The following is a 22,097-nucleotide window of genomic DNA, read 5'->3' on the forward strand; positions in this document are numbered from 1 at the left end:
TTCTGAGCACCTCGTGGTGCCTTCAGCTAACTTCATTGCTGTTGGAACAGACTGTTCTTATCCACCCCTTCTACCAGGGGAAGTCTTTACATGCTTGGGGTAAATAACCCCCCTCTCCCCCACTCACCAGTGTGTTTGCAAATCATTGGTTGCCCTCAACCGGGTTGAGCCTTTCTTCTGAGATGGTTTACCAAGAAATGGCCACTGCCTATACTACACCTTTTTGGAGCCACAGGCAAGAGTTGGCTGGCAGCTGGACACCAAAGTTAGATGAGCAGCCCTGAAAAGGGCTCAGCAAATCCTCACATCAACTGTGCTAATCCTTGAGCACCCCATATACCCCGCATAGGAGGTACTTGATAAGTGCTTGTCAGATCAAATGGGTACACAATTCTGACAAATTTTCCTTATGGTTTTCATCATAGACATGACCAAAAAGTACATAAAATGGTGTGAATTATCCAAGCTATCCTCTTTTTAATCCTAAGGTGAAGTATGAAGTTACTGAAGATGTTTATACTTCCAGAAAAAAACAGCACCAGACCATGATGCATTATTTCTGTGCATTAAATACTCTTCAGTATAAGAAGAAAATAGCCATGCTAGAGCCCCTGCTTGGATACATGCAAGCTCAGGTAAACATTAGAGCTTAGTTCTATAGTAAATTTCTCTGTCAAGCTTAAAATTTGAATGTATCATAATTGTACTGTAGATCAGTCAGAAGAAGAAATTATAGAACTTAAATCCCTTTAGCTTCTCTTTCACATCATGTCATGTTCTTAAGGGATTCACCCTGTGGCACAAAAGTTCCAGTGGGTCTCCCCAGACCAGAAATTCAGTAACTATTATCAAAGACCTCACCAGATCTAGAGAGGGTAGGCTACCAGGCAATGGATTATTTTGGCCAGAGGATCCCTTAAGTGAGCCCTACATCTCAGATGCTAGTATTGACACTGATCCAAGGAGCTTGTTGTTTGTCTAAAGAATACTTCAGTAGTGAATCAGTGACTTCATCCCTCCTTTTAAGACTTTCTTACATATGGCAGTTGAGAGATTTTGTTGTGATTTCATCAGCATAACAGTGCAGCTTGTTCTTCCCATGTAAAACATCACAGATCAACAGCTCTAGTTTTAGAGGGTTGCCTGTGGCCTGAGAGACTGAGTGATCTATCGTTAGATAGCCATTATGTATCAGAGGAAGGACTTGATCTTGGGCCTTCCTGAAGATGGTTTCATTGTCCACCATTCCATACTGACTATTAAGAATTGAAGGTAGTTTAATGAAAGCCCCAGATCCCAAAACTATCGCTTTTAACTCTCAATATTAAATTATATATTACTATTTATTATGTAAAGTCATGTAGCATTGATATTAAAGCAGAGCAGGACAGGTTTGAGTTTTAGTTTTTCTTTACTTTGAATACTTTCTGATAAAAGTGGAAGCATTAAAATAGCCAAAAGGGATACAGTAGGAAGGAGAAATGAAGAATGAGGGCCCTAGATAAACAAAGTTTCACTAAAATTGAAATGTATTTTCAACCATAAAAGTAATTTTCTCAAAACAAAGCATACTGATCTTTTTCTTATTAACTATATAACGGTGTCTAAGAGGTTATATTTAAATACAATTTTGTTTTTTTCCTTCCAAGATAAGTTTCTTCAAGATGGGTTCTGAAAATCTCAATGAACAGCTAGAGGAATTTTTAGCAAACATTGGAACAAGTGTACAGAAGTAAGTATGTGCCTGCTATATTTACCATTTATGTAATTTCAATAAAAACATCTGATTTTTAAAATAGGTCAATTTTATAGTGTGAAAAAAATTTTGTTTTATTGCTCAAGTGACTGTGGTTCTTTATCCTGGTTGTTTTTCTTAAGTATGGCCTGTGAATAGTATTTTATCTCACAACAGCCCTTTGAGGGAGGCCCCACAGGTATTACCAGTTGAGTTTTACATGTAAGAAAATAGAATCAGAGAGGATGCCTGGACTTGGTGATGTCACACAACTTTTCACTGACAGAGGCAAAAGTCATTCCCAGTACCACTGTCTGTCTCTCACCCTCAGACCAGCCCTCATTCCCTCGCTCTACCCTGCCAAAGTAAATAAGAGAAGAGTACTACAAAAGACTCCCAGAGCATACTATGCAATTAACAAAGTAGAGCTCCATAAATGAAGAAACAAAGACGTTTGCCCTTCCCAATTCTCTCAATATACTGTTAGCTTTGACTTGTTTTTCACTTATCTGTAGGTAAGAATGTATATGTATCATCTCCTATGATACTTTTGTTATTTCTCATTGCTACCTATTTATTATTTGCCATAATATTCTATTACATTAATATACTAAATTATTTAGTCATTTATTCCCCAATTTTACATGAGAATTGTTTCTAAATTTTTGCTATTTGTCAATCAGTTAAGAATATTTTTGTACAAATGAGCCTTTTTTCCTTTTCTTAATATATTTAGGATAAAATGAGAGCAATAGAATCACTTTCAAAGGTATTAAGTTTTCAGATTCTTGTTGTGTCTCACCATATTACTAATCCAAAAGTTTGGACCAGTCTAAGCTCACAGATACACCAACATTGCATTTTCATGTTAATCTTTCCTCTTTCCTCTCTCTCCCCTCTATTTTTTTAATGACACTTTTTTTAATGGTTAGACCATTTTTGGATCAGTAATATTTCATTATTTTTATGGTTTGTAATTTACATTCATTTTTCATCATACAGCCTTTACAAATTGGGTTCTATTTCTAGGTTCTCTTTTCTGTTAATATATACATATACATTTTCATTCGTGTGGGAATTTTGAATATAATTGCAAGGGCATAAAGCATTAATGAAGTCAACAAATGTTTCTGTGAATACGTTTCATCAATTTAGCTTTGTAACAATTATAAGTAAATCTGTTATGTTTTTCTGGACAATTCCAGCATTTGGATTTTTTTAAAGTAAATTTCTTATTGATAGAAAAAAATATATACATATGGCACTCACAAACATACAGGCATACATGTACATATGTATATATATTTTTTTTTCCCCTCTCCCCCAGGACTAGGCAGTTATTATAATTATTTGAGTACATTTTGAAATCTGATATAGTCACCCTTTTTCATAGTCTGTTTTTTCTTATCAATATACTTCCTTAATAATTGTTATCAATTAATCTAATCCAATGACAAAGCCTGTTGGTATTTCAATCATTTTTCCAATCTGTAAACTAATTTTTAGGAATTCTTAATATTTTTAACTGTATTTTTTCTCATCCTAACTATGAGTAGGAAGTAGCCCTCCACTTGTTCCATTGCTCACAGAATTTTTCCAATTTTGGAAGTGATCTCAACAGTGCTGTAGCCTGAACAATATTAGAAGAAGAATTTCCCCATAGCATGCATTACAACTGGTCATCCAATCTATGCTTGAAGACCTTCAGTGAGGGGAAACCCATTACTTCCTGAAACAGCACAGACTATTAATGAAGTTTTTCCTGACTTATATTTGCTCCTGGTATTTCCCCCACAGCCCAGTAGAACCAATCTAATCTCTCTTCCTCAAAATAAAAATTTTAAAAAGTCAAATATTTGAATGCAACTATCACGTCTAAACATTTCCCAGTTCCTTCAGCCAGTCCACCTGTGGTATAGACCAGAAGCTTCTCATTCTAGTTGCCCTTCTTGGGGATTTTTGCCAGCTTAACAATGTTTTTCCTAAGCTATGGTATTCTTAAATGAAATCATTACTCAGGGTCTGATCTGAGAAGAGCAGATGTTCTCATTCCTTATTTCTCAGTTGTGCCTCACAATGCAGTCTATGGCTGTACACATGTTGAGGGTTTTTTAAGCTATCATTTCACAGTGACACATTGATTCCACTAAAGCCCCTAGGATTTTTTGCCCTCCAGACAGGCTGCTGCCTAACATTCCCTTTCCCAATCTTGTATTTGTGAAGTTGACTAGTAATAGGCTTTACATTTCTGTTTGTAAAATGTCATCTCTCAGGTTTAGCTCAATGTTCTAGCTCATAAAGATCTTTTAAGATCCTGGTTCTGTGTCTCCCTCTCTGCTTTATGTCATCTGTAAATATGATAAACATGTGATGTATACTTTGATGCCATTCACCAAGCACATATCCCTGAAACATCCCATTGGAGATCTCCAAGCTGACAACAAACCTTTAATAACTAATCTTTTGAATCCAACCTTTTAGCCTGGCCCAAATCTATTTCATCAAACTGCCTTCTAGTCCACATCTCCATCTTACCGTCAATAGGATGAGATAACTTACCAAATGCTTCACTAAAATAGAGGTCAACTATCTACATCCCTTCCATCATTTATCTCTTCAGTTATCCTGTTAAAAAGGAAGTAAGGTTAATGTACTGTAACCTGCCTTTGGTGAAGTCGCACTGACTTGGGACTACAGCTCTTCCATTTTCAAATGTTCATTAACCATCATTTCAATGAGCCATTCTAGAATTTTCCTAAAAATTGAAGTCAAGCTTACCAGCTGTAGCTAGAGAATTTGCAAAGTTGATTGACAGCCCTCAGGCCAAGATTCTGTAGAGCTGGCTAGATTAGGATTCTAAGTAGTTGGGCAGTTAACAATGGTCTCTCTGAAGCTGAGATTCAGACACAAAAGCTATGAATCTGAGAGTCTTCCTGAATAAATCATCTTTGAAGCTACCTGTCTTGAATTATCTTCAAGAAAAAGGTTGAGTTTGCGTTCCTCATTCACTCAGATAGACAGAAGTGATCTTGTAAGGACCATATAGCTGGATTCTTCCGCCTGACCCTGCCAAGGACTGGAAGTTTGTGAGAATCAGGGCTCTCCTTATGGACTTTATCTTTTATTTACCTTTTAGTTTAGTTATAGTTCAGTTAGGTTAAGCTTAGATTAGAAAGCTTATTGAGTTAACTATCTGGGTGAGAAATAGTCAGTTGGTCCATCATCCCCTACCATCCCCATCCCTTTTAGCTAATAAAACTATTTATATACTTGTATGTGTTCCCATCCTTAAAACCTTCCCTTCCCCTAAATTTCCCTTATAATAGTTTTGGCTGAGGCAGCTAGGTAAGAACTTAGGAAAATTAGGCTTTTGTATAGGAAAATCAGTTAGAAAACCAAATAGGCAATTAGAGACTGGGAAGGTTCCATATTTCACTCTCAGCACTTGGTATATTCCAAAGGAGGGGGCCACAGAATTCTGGGACTCTGGCAGAACTCTGAAGGACATTTAACTTTTAACTTTTTTATCCACCTGGCACATGTTAGGCAGCCATTTTGGATTTTCTTAGTTGAATTTTTTTTTCTTGGTCTATTATTGTGTTAACCAATAATAATCAAAGTGGAGTATAATATAACTGATTCTGTTAGTACTGTAATGTTGAATGTAAACATGTCAGGGGGCATGTTAAATAATTTGTATGTTTTGGGATTATGTTTTACACATCCCTTAACATAATTTTTACTTTGTTTCCCAAAGGATGTTGTGTGATGTTGGGGCATCAATGGATGAAACCCTGTATGTGTCTAACTGTTCAAACTGTTTTATCCTATGTGCCCTTACTATGTATATGTTTGTTTATTGTATGCAAATGTAGACTTGTGTTTAATATTGGATATGGATGTAAAGCTGTAATACTATGGATTACCAAAGACTCAGAATTGAAACAGATGATTGTATTTATGAACCAGCACTTAGATGAAATAGAGACGTGTATAAAGGACAAAAGGTTTATTACTAATGATTATGAAAATGATTTGAAGGAGAAAGATGGAAAAGCTAAGAATTTAAATAGGTTGCAAAAGGAAGAGGCAGAATGCAGTTATCTTATTCCCTCTAAGAGAAGTCCCTGTGGTATCCCAGGATGAAATATTTAAAGTGAAAACACATAAAAGATTTATCCCAGAGAATTGAGAATCAATTAAAAGGAGAACTCCTTCCTTTATGGATGAATCAAACAAGGTTGTAAGAGAAATACAAAGGGATATTGACAATTTTGACCCAGATTATGCAGATTTCTATTTATTAATGATGGAGCTGTTAACAAAGAGGGAAAGAAATAAGTTTATAGATGAGACAAGACAGGCTCCTTTATTGATTCCACAGCCCCAGGATTACAGGGATGTGGATATGACCAATAAAGCGGAATATGAATTAATGAAAGAGGCCAGACAATCAATAATGGATGTAAAGGAAAGACACACAAAAAGGCTAAATGCATGGTCTAAGTTTGAGGGAATTAAGCAAAAAACAAATCAATCACCTACAACCTTTCTAGATCGTATTACAGAGGCTGCAGAAACATATTTAAACATGCATGTGTTAGAAGATGGAACTATTGCACACATAAAAAGAATTTTTGCAAGGAATACAATCCCAAAAATAAAATTGTCTTTCAAGAATAATGACCCAGATTGGGAGGAAATGGAATTAGAGGATTTAAGAAGGAAGGCAACATATTTATGTGGTGATAATGAGGACAAATATGAGGAAAGGGATACTATCAAAGAAGATTTAAAAAGGAAACTAAAGGAAGCAGAAAACAAAGCTAGGGACAGTGAAATTAAAGACGTGAAAGCTGTGGCTGCTCTACGATCCATGAAACCTAGTAACCAATATAAGCCTAGGGAAAGATTAGATTTTTCCCCCTTTTGGAAATCAGAAACATTTGCTCTTCATTCCTATTCATTCTCACACGGTCATTCAGATATTGCTAACAACAGCTGAACATCAAATCACCAATTCATCATTGCTTTTTAATATATTTGCCATTAAAAAAAATTAAGTTTGTTGATATTCTTAATTTATGTAACAGTCAGTTCTGGAATTACCCACACACTCTCCAAATTGAATTATCCTTGGTAACAAAGAAAAATAATCAAGCAAAATTGCCTCTGGTGTAGTGATAGCATGACTTTCTCCCCTAGCAATCCCCTGCCTCTCCTCTTTGAAGAAAGAGATATGCTTTACCATCTGTATAACAGGACTGCACTGGTCTTTTAAATACCCCAAATGTGGCATCCTCTTACTTGTTAACATTGTCATCTTTGCTGATATGTTCAAAGTGTGAGGTAAAACTTCATAGTTAATATTAATTTGCATTTTTCTTACTATTTGTGATTTTGAACATTTCCGCATGGCCCTGCATTTTTGCAGTTCTTTTGAATGTTTCATATGTTGATTTTAGACCATTTCAGGAGATATCTTGGAAGGAATTGGAGGTCGTTAGTTTGGAAAAGACCCAGAGGGCAGGAGCAGTGGGTAGAAATTCCAAAAAAGACAAATTTAGGCTAAAGACCAGGAAAATCTTAATAATAGTGAAAGCTGTCCCCCAGCAGACTAGAATGGGCAACTTTCCTAGACAGAGCAAGTCCCCAAGTCCCCTTTTCTTGGCACTCTTCAAGCAGATTGTGGATGACCACTATTTCCCTTCCAGCTTTCAAGTTGATTTATGCTTTTTAAGTTTCTAAGCTGTTTTCCTTTGAATTTTTTGGATTTTTTTGAAGATTACATGAGGAACGTGCTTCCCTTGGAACCTCCCATTCAACCATTTTGACTAAAAAGCATTTTAAAAATTCTTTGTTAAATTTGAATTCCATTTTTGAACAAAATCTAATGAATTTTAATGATCAGTAGATTCTAAACTTTTACATGCGGCTTTATTAGCACTGTAAGTTTTCCATTTGCAAATTAAGCTATTTTAAAGTTCAGCAGAGGATGCTAGCATAGAGGCTTAGCAACACTGCTTTGTTCTAAATGTTCTTGAATGTTCTTGTCATCTACCCAGCCTTAATTGAAACTTGTCTTACCTTGATAAGCTCGATAGAGCTTTCTATACAAGGTTGTATGTAGACTCCAAACCTTTCTCCAAACTTAAAAAGTGCTAAGGAGAGATTTACTTGGCCTTGTACCTTGACCATGATCCCTTTGAGATCATTATTCTTCATCTTGCTTCTGTCCTTTGTCAATTCCATTCTTTATACCCAATAGATTTGATGTCTGCAGCTCTCTACCTTCTCAATTCTTATTTTGCATCCCAACTTTATGATGCTTATCTCATATTATTTTTCTATTTCATTCTTTGAGGTTGCATGTCTTCCCTAGTAGACAAATATTAGATATTTTTAATCAGTTGCTAGATTTTTTAAAAATTCTACAAGCTGATTCCTTCTATTATTGAGGATGATCAACAATTTGCATTATAAAATTTTCAAGAAAGTTGTGTATCAGTCATGCCTGATTCTTTATGACCCCATTAGCAAAGCTACTAGCGTGGTTTGCCTTTTATCTCTCTAGCTTGTTTTATCAAAGAAGAAACCAAGGCAAAGAAGATTAAGTGACTTACCCCAGGTCACACAGCTAGTATGTGTCTGAGGTCAGATTTGAACTCAAGAAGATGCCTCTTCCTGACTCCAGACCCCTAGACTACCTCGCTACCCTCACAAAAATGTTATGTAGTAAAGATATAAATGCATTTAGTGAGGATTTTATCTGTGGAAACTGGACTTGTAACCTGCTTGTTGTGTTAGTGTTCGCAGGGAAATGGACTGTGAGGTGGAGACTATGCAGCAGACAATAGAGGATTTGGAAGTAGCCAGTGACCCATTATATTTGCCTGATCCAGACATCAGCAGATTTCCCGTTCATCGCAATTTAACCCGCAAGGCTGGATATCTCAATGCTAGGAAGTAAGATAAAATTCTTTTGACCCCAACCAGTTTTATGTCCAGTGTTATAAATGAGGATTGTAGGTGTATAATTCTTTGATTTTTGATATTTCACATGTATATATAGGTATATAGACATACATATTGCAGGATGGAATGAAAATAAATATGATACTTAAAATACTTTTGGTTTCATCATTGCACTTCTTCCATTGATGCTATAGGTTATTGTCTTCATGAGCTACTGTGGCTGGCAAAATAAAATAATAGTGTTTATATGGCAATTTAAGATTTGCAAAGTACTTTACAAATACTGTCTCATGTTGTCTCCCCAAACACTCTGGGAGGCACTCGCTATTATTTTCTCTATTTTTACAATTGAAGAAACAGAGGCAAACAGAGACAGTCCCTTGCCCAGGATCTCCCATCTGGGAAGGGTCAGAAGCAGGATTTGACCTCAAATCCTCTGACTGTCATTCACCTGGCTCCCTCTATAACATGCCATGAAGTCACTAAGGGTGAATTTCACACCGAAGTTTGAAGCTTTATTTTGAGAGTAATTTTTCACTTATACAATGAAATGAAAGTCACCAATAATAAGTCTCCATCACATGCATTTAGGAAGTACTCCGGGTCAGACTGTGCTAAGTGTTAGGAGCACCAAGTCATGTTCTACTTTGGTATTTGTCATTTAGAATGACTAAATAAAAAGTAATTTGCTTGGAAGTCTCTGCTGAAAAATACACTTAGTGTGGGAGCAGCTAGGTGGTTCAGTGTATTGAGATAGGAAGTCCTGGGTTCAAATCTAGCCTTATATGCTTCCTAACTGTGTGACCCTGGGCAAGTCACCCACCCACCCATCCACCACCCCACTGCCTGCCTCGTTCTTACTGCCTTTCTGCCTTGGAACCAATACTTAGAATTGGTTCTAAGATGGAAAGTAAGGGTGTTAAATTTTTTATTTGGTGTAAAATTGGGAATGCTTTGTTCAAGGCCTCCTAAGCTATACTATGAGAAAAGAATGGTGGAATGGAGAGAAAGCTAGCCTCCAAATTAGGAAGAACCTGGAATCAAGCCCCACTTCTTACCTAGCTTGCCCATGGGACTCTGGGCAAATCCCTTAATCTTCTTTAAAACTTTACTTGTTGATTTTCATTCATTAAAGGAGCTTCCTCCCTTGCAACAATGGAATCACAGATCTAGACAAAATATAGAGCTATCTTTGGAGATAAATGTTTCTATTTTATTGACATTAAAACCTTTCAATATTCAAATGGACAGTATTCTCTTAATTGTCATGGGCATGTTGTTGTGAAAAGTCAGTTTGATCCCAGTAAAACTTCTATACCAAGAAATAAAAAGTAATAATTTCTTTTGATTTTATTCACTTAAAACTTAAATGTTTTGTATTTACATTGTTTTAGATATTGAAATAACTTTATGTCATATGCTGTTAGATTTCCAGACATTCCTTTAGAAGCATTATATGTGTAGTTTTTCTAATCTTTTAGTGACTGAGAAAATCAGCAGATTAATTGATCTTTTCTTGATAATTTGCTCTAGCAAATGATTTAAGATAATCAGAGATTATAACTGAACACAGAGCAAGGAGTGAAATGAGCTCATTTATAGTCAATTTTATTTATCAGTTTCCATAACATTGATTTAAGTTAGAATATGTTGAAGGGGGCATCTGGGTAGCTCAGTGGATTGAGAGCCAGGCCTAGAGACGGGAGGTCCTGAGTTCAAATTTGGCCTCAGACACTTCCCAGCTGTGTGACCCTGGGCAAGTCACTTGACCCCTATTGCCTAGCTCTTACCACTCTTCTGCCTTGGAGCCAATACACAGTATTGACTCCAAGAAGGAAGGTAAGGGTTTTAAAAATAAAATTTTTTTTTAAAAAAAGAATATGTTGAGGCTCTTAGGGTTTGTTTTAAAGAACAACATTTTGCAATATATTCTCTGTTTGGAAAGTTATAAAATTATTCTTGGCTTGAGTTTTATGTCATTTTTCTCTTAATTTGTTGATAGTTATAAGGATTCTAAACATGTCACTACTAAATGAGAATATGCTTTCTTTGATTAGTAAGACTGGCCTCGTGTCCTCTACCTGGGACAGACAATTTTACTTTACTCAAGGTGGAAATCTGATGAATCAGGCCCGGGGTGATGTAGCGGGAGGCCTGGCCATGGATATAGACAATTGTTCTGTAATGGCTGTTGACTGTGAAGATAGACGATACTGTTTCCAGATCACATCTTTTGATGGCAAAAAGTAAGTCATAAAAGTCTTTTTATATGTCTAAAAGTAGAGTAAGTTATGAAAAGACTGACGATTTTTTCAAATTCCAAAGTTTATGAAGTTATGATTCTTGTATAAATGCTTTCAATGTAAGATTCCTTACATTATTATATAACATTAATTAATATCTGCAAATAATGGGGGCTTAGTGGATTGAGAGCCAGGCCTAGAGACAAGAAGTCCTAGGTTCAAATCTGACCTCAAACACTTCCTAGCTGTGTGACCCTGGGCAAGTCACTTAACTCCCATTGCCTGGCCCTTACTGTTCTTCTACCTTGAAACCAATACACAGTATTGATTCTAAGATAGAAGGTAATGGTTTTGCTTTGTTTTGTTTTGTTTTTTAATCTGCAAATAATGGATTGTTGGATTTTTTTTGTTTTGTTTTTTTTCTTAACTTTTTAGAGTAGTTAAGAACTACTAAATGGGTGTATATTCATTTAGTTCTGAGTTTATGTTAAAATTTAAACCACTTTATATATAACATTTTCATTCAGGGATAACTGGTTGGATTCAGTTTTTTCATATTTGCAGTTTTAAAATAATTTTGCCAACTCCTACAACTCTTCATTAAATGAGATCCATTGTAGCTAATTAAAATAATTTTCTCTATTACATGAACATCTCTACTGTTTTATTTTCTGTATGTCTTAATTTCTACCTTTTTTCTTCCTTGTTTGGACACTGTTTGTTCCAGAGGTTTTCAGCTAAATCTTTCCTAATGTTTTTAATCCAGTACCTTTTTTCATGCTTGATTTTCCTGTAAATTTCAGGGGTCTTTGAGCGTTGAGAAAATGATTTTTCCTCTCATTTTATAATACAAAAAATTCTTTAGCTTGCTAGCTCCTTTTTCTGTAGTCATCAATAAACACTTCTTTTGATATCCCTGCATAAAAAGGATCAAACTTACAGTGGATACAACACTCTTTTTGGATCTCTAGTTTTGGCTTCACTGGCTACTTGTTATAAATTTTGTATTTCACAATCACTGGTATAATGGAAACTTAGTAAAATTACTTTTCTTTTTTTTCTCAGCAGAGAATTTAGGGTTAGGGTTTTTTAGTAGCCCTCTTAAAAACAAAGTCTCCTTATCAATGATTAACAGGTTGAACTGATGACTTTTGAGGCTTATTAAAGCATAAGTAGTTCAAAGGAAAATGGGCTTTCTCAAAATTAATCATAGATTTAATTTGATAAACATCCTTAAGGATCAGAATAACAGAAATGAATAGCCTGAGATTTTGTCTTCTATTTATTTGTGAATTTCTGTTTTGTGCTGGTTGTTTTGTGGTACAGGGAATATCCTGTTATTCTCTCTTTATTTGTGGGGCAGTGGTTATTCCATAGCTTCTATAGTAGAGTTTTAGAAGATTTCTGAGTGTATTCAACTAAAGTCCAGGGGCTAAAGTGGAACTTGAACCTAAGGTTTCCTGACAATGAGACTTGCTCTTTCCACTCTACCCCTTCCAAGAAGCCTTCCCTTATCTTTGTAAAGTTCCAAATTTATTATTATTATATAAAGTTAACATTGTGGTAAAACAACATCTGTTTCTGATTTTGTACATCATGGCATACTACAGACAAAGTGTTAAGGTTACTACTACAGTCTAATTTTATGTAGAAAAGTACACATTAATTGGTTTTGGCTTACAATGAAGAAGACTAGATATTTCGCATCTTATTGAAAGGTACTTGTTAAAAAAAAACTGAAGCTCAGATTTCTTTTCCTCCTTTCAGATCTTCAATTTTGCAAGCAGAAAGTAAAAAAGACTATGAAGAGGTAAATCATATCTGGTTGATAACTTTAAAAAGAACTCTTACAAAAATGTATTGTTTTCTAAGAGGAATACATGTGTTTCTTGTCCATGTAATCCTGCCTGGAAGGCTTAAAAAAAGGGAGCCTTGTGACCATTGCTTTCTGAGTTGGCAGGCTGGTGGCATCATGAATGTCAGTCTAATTTATACCCGTCTCTCACCACCTGCCAACTAAGTACATAGTAGCAGCACATAGGGCCCGTAGCAACAAGAGGCTGAGACTTTTAAGAGCTTTGAGAGGGGGAATGAAAGACAGAAAAACAAAGATTTGGGAATCCGCATTCTTCCTTACAAGCCTTTTGTTTTTGGCTCCATTTCTGCTCTTGATACACCAGGTATGGAAGGTAAGGTCTCCACAGAAAACTGATGTGGACTGTGTGGGTTTGGCCAGGGGAGGGGGGAGCGTTGGGGTACTTTCTCTAATAGGCACACATTTCTGATTAGTTGTTTCATATGTGAAAATCCTAGTTATTGTACTAGCCCTGTAGTAGTGAGCCTACAAGAACTTTAGGAAACGAGTCCGATTTTACTTTGAACGTTGTCCTTGAGGGAAAGATAGCTTGATAGTTATTGGGATCATGAATGCTTCACAGCAGGCATGTTACGTGTCCTCCGCTGGGTTTAGAAAACAAAACTCGAATTCGGGAGAGGGTCACAGTAAGTGAGACACACCAGACATCCCAGCACATAGCAGTGCGAGGGAAAAGGCAGTTTGAAAGCTATTATTGCAAGTATAGAGAATGATTTAGAGATTCAAAAATGTTCATTATGTGGAATTGTTATCACATTAGTGAAGGACTGTTCTTGCTGTTTGTAGTCAACCCATACAGGTTATCTGATGCACCCACCCACCCCCCTCTCCAGAAGGCCTCTCTGGGTAAAATGGTACAAAAAGAGTATGTGGCTGTGTTGTGTTAACCCTGGAAGCAGCCCGGTACCATGGAAAGAGTAAGGGGGGGGGGGGTCACAGATCATGGACTGGAGCCCTGACTCTGCTCCTTAGTGTCTGCATGGCCCTGCTCTCCTCATCTGACATTGAGGGGTCGGGCGCGGTCACTTCTAAGGCCCAACTGTTAACTTAAGTCCATGATCTTATAAATTATTGCTAGGCTCTTTCCATGTTTATGGGGTGAAATAAAATGTGGGGGTTATGATCTACTCAGAAGGGTTATTTAACACTGAAACAACATTGAGTAAACATTTGCTATGTGCCTGGCACCACTGGGCATTGAAAACAAACAGACAAAAATAGTAATAGTTCACATTTATGTAACACTAATGTTTGCAAAGCAGAATAAATATTATATTATAAATACCAATATTATCTCATTTCATTCAAATAATAACCCTGGGAGGTAGGGGCTGTTATCCCTAATTTTATAAATAGGGAAACTGAGGCTAACAGAAGTTAAATAACTTGCCTGGGCTCATACAGCTGGCATGTGTCTGTGCCTGGATTTAAACTCAGATATTCCTGGCTCTGGGCCCAATATTCTCTCTATTGTAGCACCAACTGAAACAGTTCCAGGTCTTAAATGTACGTTTTTACATTTGGGGGGAAATTAAGGAAGAGGGGGAGGGGAGAGAAAAATATAATATATACACAGAGTAGTTTGAGGGCAAAAGAACTTACAATTGAAGGCATTAAGGAAGGCTTCCTTGGAGAAAGAGAGAAGGATCACAAGAGGTGGTGATGCTGAAAGGCAGTATATCCAGGCAGGGAGGATGCTGTGTGCCAAAACACAGAGATAGGTAGGTGACGAACTGTTGGGTTTGGGGTATGACCTAACAGTAATCTACTTTGACTAGAACAGGTGGTATAAAATATAAAATAAGATGAGACAGGAAGGGTTGAAGCCAGGTTAGTGGAAGATCTAAAATTTGTATTTTAATCTAGAGGCAATTGGACGCCATTTGAATGCTTTTGGAAAGAGGGAGTAAAAATAGTAAGACTTGTGCCCTTGGAAGATTATTTTGTCAGCTGCCTGGAGAATGGTACGGAGAGGCAAGCAGCCCAAAGTGAGGAGACCAGGGCTGTTACAATAGTACACACACAATAAACTTATTTCTTTCCAGGTTCCCAAGAAGTGAGTTATAGCGAGATGTGGTAGCTAGTCAAGAAAACAGTGGTTCAGGTCCTTCACAGGCATACTGACTACCTGCATGACCAGGGGCAAGTCTTAACTTAACCATTCAATCCCAAGCATCTCCCTGAGAATGAGATTTAGAGTAGTCATGATGATCTACTTTGGGGGGGACATTTCCACAATAAGGACTTTCTTTAGTAATGAATCATAGATCTGAACCAAAAAGTAATAATCAATATAGAGGCAAGAGGAAATAAGGGTCCAGATTATGAGGGTGACCATATGAACAGATATCAGGAGACTGATTAAAGAAATATCATGAAATTAGAATTAGAAAGGCCTGGCAACTAATTAAAAATCAGTGAATTCATACTTTCTGAATTCAATAAAATTTACTCATTAGAAATTTATTAATTAGAAAGATTGATATTTCTGATGAAATGTTATATACTAATTAAATTTCAAATATTTTATTCTTAAGAATGTATTATATTCTTATTTATTATAATATATATTATATAAAGTCTTAAAATGTTTTTTTCTCTTTTTTCTCTTCCAGTGGATTTGTACAATAAACAATATCTCCAAACAGATATATTTAAGTGAAAACCCAGAGGTAATATTGATTATGATAGGATTTTTTATTAACTAAATCTCAATTTCTTGAATTCTTAATAATATTTTAAATTCTGCCTTGTGAACTCAGTCCCTATTTTTCAACCCTATTAAACAAAGTATGAAGAAACACTAAAATCAACCAACAAGGATTTGGGGGATCTGTATAATGCTTTATATAGAATTAGGCACAATGGGAAAGAGACAAATGCAGAAGAATTCACATCAACAAATAATTATTATATATCTTCTGAATGTACTTTGATAACCAAGCAAATGAATTTAATCCTGATCATTAGAGATGCAGCTTGGCCCAGTAGAGAGAGAGCACTACCGTTGAAGCCAAATTCCACTTCTGATACATATTAGCTATATAAACCTGGGAAGTCATTTCATCTCTCCAGGCCTTGAGGGAGCTATCTAGGATAGTACATTGCAGAGAAGATACCTGCCTACGTTGGTAGAAAGCATTTCTTCTCTCAATGAAATCCCAGATCAGTCTCTGTCCCTTAACAGCAATAAGAAATAAGAAGTCAGTGAGATACCCAGAATGGAGGCGGGATTTTAAGGAACAATAGAAGTGGACCCTGAGCAACAGCAACATGAAGGAGGCTGACATCCGGAGCCAGTCTAGCCTGGTTTCGAGTAGTGTACCCTCCAGCCTACAAACCATCAGCTATAACCAAGGAATCTATAACTACCTTGTCCTCCAAACAAGACAAAGGTCAGAGGCCAGAACAAGAGTGCACTTTTAGATATCCGGTTTAATTTTTAGAATTGTCATGCTGAACAAATAAAACTGACATTTCCTTATACAGAGTAGAATAGAAAAAAGAAAATTGGACATGAAACTATAGATCTCTCGTTTGCAATTCATTTTTCTTTGTAAAAATATGAGTCCAGCTTGCAGCTTTCAAAGCTGTCCTGTTTGTCTCTGCTTCCTTCTGGCACCCTGTTCTTTTATCTGCACTATTTAAAGATGCTTCCTTTCTAGCTTCCCTCTCCCTATTCCCACTCACCCTTTTCCCAATCTTTGAGAAAAAGAAAAGAAAAACAAATATGTTTAGTCCAGAAATGTCATGCTGGACCAGAATGTGGAGTTTCAGTAGGCAACTTTGCTATTAGAAGATTCAGGACTGTGAGGAAAACAGTACAAGACTGTCTAAGAGCCATACAAGCAATGTTGTACAATAGTTACCTCTGGCATGGGTGTTGATCGAGTCCTTTGTACCCTAAGACATGACATGATCGTTATTCCTGGCTAATAATTGCTGCACAGGCAGAGGATGCTCAATCTTCTTGGGAAATCCCAACAGTACTTCTTGTTCTATGGCATTGATCTTCAGGGTGAAGTAGAATAGGAAAGGGGAGCATTATAGTCATTGAACTGAGATGCAAGTGCAGGCCTGGACTAACTATACAAATAGCTGCTGGAATGAAAAGAGAAAAGTGAATCTGAGAAACATTTCAAAGAAGAATGCTGAGAAGGAGCCAAACCAGATAAAGAAAGATGAACTGAAGGTGATCCAAGTGGATGGAGAAAGATTATTGCATTCACTTATAGAATTGAGTTTGGAGTGAGAGCAGAACATGCTGTTGTAGAATTCTGGTAGAAAGTCAGAGGTGAATAGTTAAAAACAAGCCATTTATTAAAATTTCTCTGCAATAATTTTTTGGTTCTAGTCCAGGCCTTTTGCTTGATATGGCAATCTAATTTTTTTCCTTTTGTATCGAAAGCAAAAATAAAGCCAGAATACAAATTAGGATATGTTAATGTCTTATTGGAAATGTTGAGAATATGGTTTTTTTTTTTTAAACCTTACCTGCCGTCTTGGAGTCAATAATGTGTATTGGCTCCAAGGCAGAAGAGTGGTAAGGGCTAGACAATAGGGGTCAAGTGACTTGCCCAGGGTCACACAGCTGGGAAGTGGCTGAGGCCAGATTTGTACCTAGGACCTCCCGTCTCCGGTCTGACTCTCAATCCACTGAGCTATCCAGCTGCCCCCTGGGAATGTTTTAGATGTTCATAAATTAAAATTATGGTGCTTTCTTGAGTAGATGTATAAATTATCTAAAATGTACAGTGGCAAAATTTCTGTTTGTTAGCCACATCTTTAAAAGCTGTATTTGGAAGAATATACATGCATTTCTTATGAGCCATGCCATTTAGAAGTAAACATACAAACTTGCTGACATTTTGTTGTTTTTTCAAAGTGTAGACTTTTTCTATTTAAAATTACCTTTGGGGCAGCTAGAGTGCTCAGTGGATTGAGAGCCAGGCCTAGAGATGAGAGGGCCTATGTTCAAATCTGGCCTCAGACACTTCCTAATTGGGTGACCCTGGGCAAGTCACTTAATTCCCATGATCTAGCCCTTATTACTCTCCTGCCTTGGAACCAATATACAGTGTTGATTCTAAGACAGAAGAAGGTAAGAGTTTTATTCTGTTTTTTAAATACCTTTTCAGTTATCGTAGGGCCTGGCACTTAGCTGATACTCAATACATGTGAAATACTCAGTGTGTGAAATGTCACGAGCAAGAAGGAAGTGCCATCAATGGCCTGTTTGCTGATATTTAATGTGATTTTAGAAAATATCCTTAAGTGCCAATAACTAGCATGCCTTAAAAAGTTGGAACTGAAACTCAAAAGATTTAAAATAATGTTATCTTATGTGTCAGTGAAAATTAAGTAGCTTAACTAATCAAGAAAGAAATTGAATTTATGGTGCTTGGAAGTTATAGCATATCTCTTTCTGTTAGAACTGGAACATCTAGAGGTATTCCATATATAGATTCATGTTTTAGTAGAACTTGAAAAGAATCTAACTTTGTAGATTGTGTGTAACTTTGTTAATTCAAAATATTGTATTGTGGCTTTTGATTCATTTGCTTTTCTGAAGCTCTTTTTTTAAAAATTAACATAGGAAATTGCTGCAAGAGTAAATCAGTCAGCTCTAGAAGCAGTCACCCCATCTCCATCTTTCCAGCAGAGGCATGAGAGCTTGCGGCCAACCCCGTAAGTCACATGACTGCTTATTTAAAGAACTTTGTGAGACATTTAAAGTGACCGGGATTACATATTTGATCTTAGCAGTGTTGTGTACACTAATATGGAAATGATTTGCTCAGGTAGCATTAGTTCTATTTTAAGAACATATAAATTTACAAATTAATCTACTAAAATAAAAATTTAAAAACAACAGAGTCTGTCATAGTTTTCTCTGATGTTTAAGTGTGTTTATTTTATACTTCTGGAGCAATTAATGCACCTTTTAAAATTCCAAAGCCATGATTTGTTATGTTGGTGTTTGTATTATCATTTTCTCTCATCTTTTCTCTTTGCTTTTTAACATAAATTTTGAAATTTCCCTTAAACTAGTCAAGTATTCAAATGTATGCAAAGGAACAAAAGAAAAAGATATTTGTTGAATTGTTAATGATTGCATGTGTACCAAATTTATTTGCCAATTATAGACTCCAGTCCAGAAAATACATAGATATACACATGTACACACACACACACACACACACGCCTATGTAGATTTAATAAAGGAGTATCCATATAAGTCTTATTTCATGAAATTTTTTATTTTCTAATTTATTCACATGGATTTGTTAATGTTGTCTATATGTGTATGCTGGATGCCCTAAAGGTCTTAAAAATAGTAATAGCTAGCACTTGTATAACTCTTACAGTGTGCAAAACACTTTATAAAAAAGGTTATGAACCCTTGTACTAGTAGGACCATTGGGTCAAAGGACATACACATTCTTGTAACATAGTTTAATTTTATATTGCTTTCCAAAAAGACAGAACCATTTTATAGCTCCTTTAGCAATGTAGTAAAAGTCTTGTTTTTATCATAGCCTCACACTAGCACTGAATTGTCATCTTTTATCTTAGCCAATTTTATGAGTGTCGTGTGGGAGTTTTTAAAATTTGTATTTCTATGCTTATTAAATGCTTTTTTCCTGTGATTTTTGATTTGTATATATCTCTGTTTAAAAAATGTTTCCAGGGGCATCTGGGTGGCTCAGTGGATTGAGAGCCAGGCCCAGAAACAGGAAGTTCTGGATTCAAATCTAGCCTCAGACACTTCCTAGCTGTGTGACCCCCTAGCCCTTACCACTCTTCTGCCTTAGAACCATTACACAGTATTGATTCTAAGATGGAAGGTGAGGGTTTAAAAAAATGTTTCCAAAAAGTTAAAATAGAATATTTTTTCTCTCTCTTTTTAGACAAACACGACCACCCACAGCTCGAACTAGTAGTTCTGGGTCTCTTGGCTCCGAGTCAACAACTTTGGCGACCCTTTCTCTGGATTCCCTCGTTGCTCCAGACACACCTATACAGTTTGACATCATTTCTCCTGTTAGTGAAGATCAGCCTGGTCAGGGTAAAACTTCTGGACAGGGAGGCAAGTAGGTGAAACACATTAAAACTTATGCTTTGTTCCACATGGTTTGTAATTTAGCTTAATCATTCAAAACTGACCTACTTGGTATCATCTATCCATTCATGTCATTTTCTTTTTTTAGATCAGAAAGTTAGCAGCTAGGCTCTTCATGTTTCTGAAAAAAAAATACCATGACAGTCTGCTTGAATTCACCTTATTTGCTCATATCTCTTAGTACATAGGTTTGGAGTACGTGGCTTCATCCTAGAGCTCAGCCATCCAGACTTAATGGCTGAAATAAATTTAGCCTTTTCATGTAACAGGTCAAGTGAATACAAGAGATGCATTTCATGTAGTGGTCATGCCAAGATTATTTTAGAACCACTTAGACCTTCCAGAATTCAGCATTCTCCATCTGTTTGTTTCCCAAAAGTATTTATATTTTTACTTCTTCCTTTTTTCTTGCTGTGAGTAGAACAAAAATTCAGTAATTTGGAAAAATGAGGAAAATGCTTTTCCCTTCTGTGTATGTTCAGATTTTCATTCCCAACTCTTTTTTTGGTCTGTCTTGAAAAGCAGTCTGGAAGTTTAGATTATTCTTCCTTTACTACATTTAGTTTAATAAGTATGGGGGGGGGGGGAGCAGCTAGGTAGCACAGTGAATAGAGAGCCAGGCATGGAGAAAGGAAATCCTGGATTCAAGTCTTGGCCTCAGATACTTCCTAAATATGTGGCCATTGGCTAGTCACTTAACACTAATTGCCTAGCCTGTACAGCTCTTTTTCCTTGGAACCAGAATATTGGTAAGGGGGAGGAGGGGGACTTTACATATATCTCATTTATTCTCACAACAATCCTGTGAGGGAGATGCTGTTATCCCCATCTTACAGTTGAAGAAATTGAGGTAGACAGGTTTAACCATTAAATGGTCATACAGGTCTAACACTCTGCTATCCACTTCCAGAGAAAGAACTGGAGTAGAAATGCAAATGAAAACATGATTTCTCAGTTATTTATTTGGGTATATTTAGGGGGCTTTTGATTTTATTTTTTTATTTTATAAGTCCAGCATTCTGTCCATTTGCCACCTCTGCTACAGGAAGGTTCCTCAGAGGAGATGCTTATCCCTGGACTCTGCCTCAGGCTTTCACTTTCCTTCTTTACCTCCCTGAGTTTGCCCCAAGTTGAGTGGCATCTAGTGAAGGCAAGGACCTACCTCAGGCAGATGATTTTGCTCAGGCAGAGCCAAGGCCCTTCCTGCTCTCTTTCTCAGAAGGAAGCCCAAGATCTTGTCCCTCCCCTCCTAATTACTTCCAGACCTCTAGGAGCCAGAAACATCTTGCACTTGGGGGTGACATTACCCTTCTCCAGAAAACTTTCTTCCATACATTTCCAGGTTATACTGATCAAGGGCCCCACCCTATCCAACCTCTCTGGGTGTTCTTATTCTGTTTCTGGGATACTGTTTAGGGTTATTTTATTTTTAAAGAACCCTTTCTCCCTCCTACTTCCTATAAAAAACAGAACTTTTCTCTTTTTTATTAATGTGACTACTAGCTTCAGTCTCGTCAGATTTCTAATTTGAAAGATAAAAAGAATCTCTCCAAAGGCGAGCAGAAGAGGTGGCAGCAAAGGTCATTTCAGAACCCTTTTCTTCCACGTACCTGATGATAACTGTCTCCTTTTCAAAAATCTCTTTCCAGACGTACAAATCCATTTGGAGAATCTGAAGGAGGAAAAACAAAGCCTGAAACTGAAGGTAAAAAGAGATCATCAGTATTCTCAGTGATTCTTCCAATTGAAAAAATGCATGAAAATGCCTTAGCATTTAGTGACTGATTATTCGTCGGCCCCTCCTTTAGTTCAGCTCTCAAGACCATCTTTCAGAGCCTCCATCTCTGTAAAATAGTTTATCAATGATATGCAGGTCATTGTCCCAGAGACGAATCTGAATCTGTTTCATAAGATTTCACAGTGCTGAAATAATCCTTTAAAATTTGCACAGTATTCTACGTGGCTTTTTTTCATTTGGTCCCCACAACAACCCTGTGAGGTAGTTCTTCAGGGATGTTTATACTCATTTAACGTTTGTAGAAGCCAGAGCTCAGAGAAGTTATAAAATTACCCAGTATCACATAGGAAGTGTCTGTTTTTAATTCTGTTCTTAACTGCCAAGTCCAGCCTTCTCTCCACTGATCA

At 36.6% G+C, this 22,097-nt stretch overlaps 1 protein-coding gene across 1 annotated transcript in view; it reads left to right on the top strand.

Annotated features, from left to right (window-relative positions):
• Positions 1 to 22,097, top strand: part of APPL1 (adaptor protein, phosphotyrosine interacting with PH domain and leucine zipper 1) — a 48,791-nt gene that overhangs the window by 15,565 nt on the left and 11,129 nt on the right. Inside the window, exons 8-16 of the mRNA XM_001362176.4 lie at positions 489 to 635; positions 1,650 to 1,732; positions 8,543 to 8,701; positions 10,768 to 10,956; positions 12,721 to 12,763; positions 15,445 to 15,501; positions 18,426 to 18,517; positions 19,741 to 19,923; positions 21,602 to 21,657. Coding sequence (XP_001362213.2) covers positions 489 to 635; positions 1,650 to 1,732; positions 8,543 to 8,701; positions 10,768 to 10,956; positions 12,721 to 12,763; positions 15,445 to 15,501; positions 18,426 to 18,517; positions 19,741 to 19,923; positions 21,602 to 21,657 — 1,009 coding nt within the window. The remainder of the gene's footprint in view (positions 1 to 488; positions 636 to 1,649; positions 1,733 to 8,542; positions 8,702 to 10,767; positions 10,957 to 12,720; positions 12,764 to 15,444; positions 15,502 to 18,425; positions 18,518 to 19,740; positions 19,924 to 21,601; positions 21,658 to 22,097) is intronic.

Source organism: Monodelphis domestica, chromosome 7, assembly GCF_027887165.1.
Source record: "Monodelphis domestica isolate mMonDom1 chromosome 7, mMonDom1.pri, whole genome shotgun sequence".
In the NCBI taxonomy this organism is placed as follows: Eukaryota; Metazoa; Chordata; class Mammalia; order Didelphimorphia; family Didelphidae; genus Monodelphis; species Monodelphis domestica.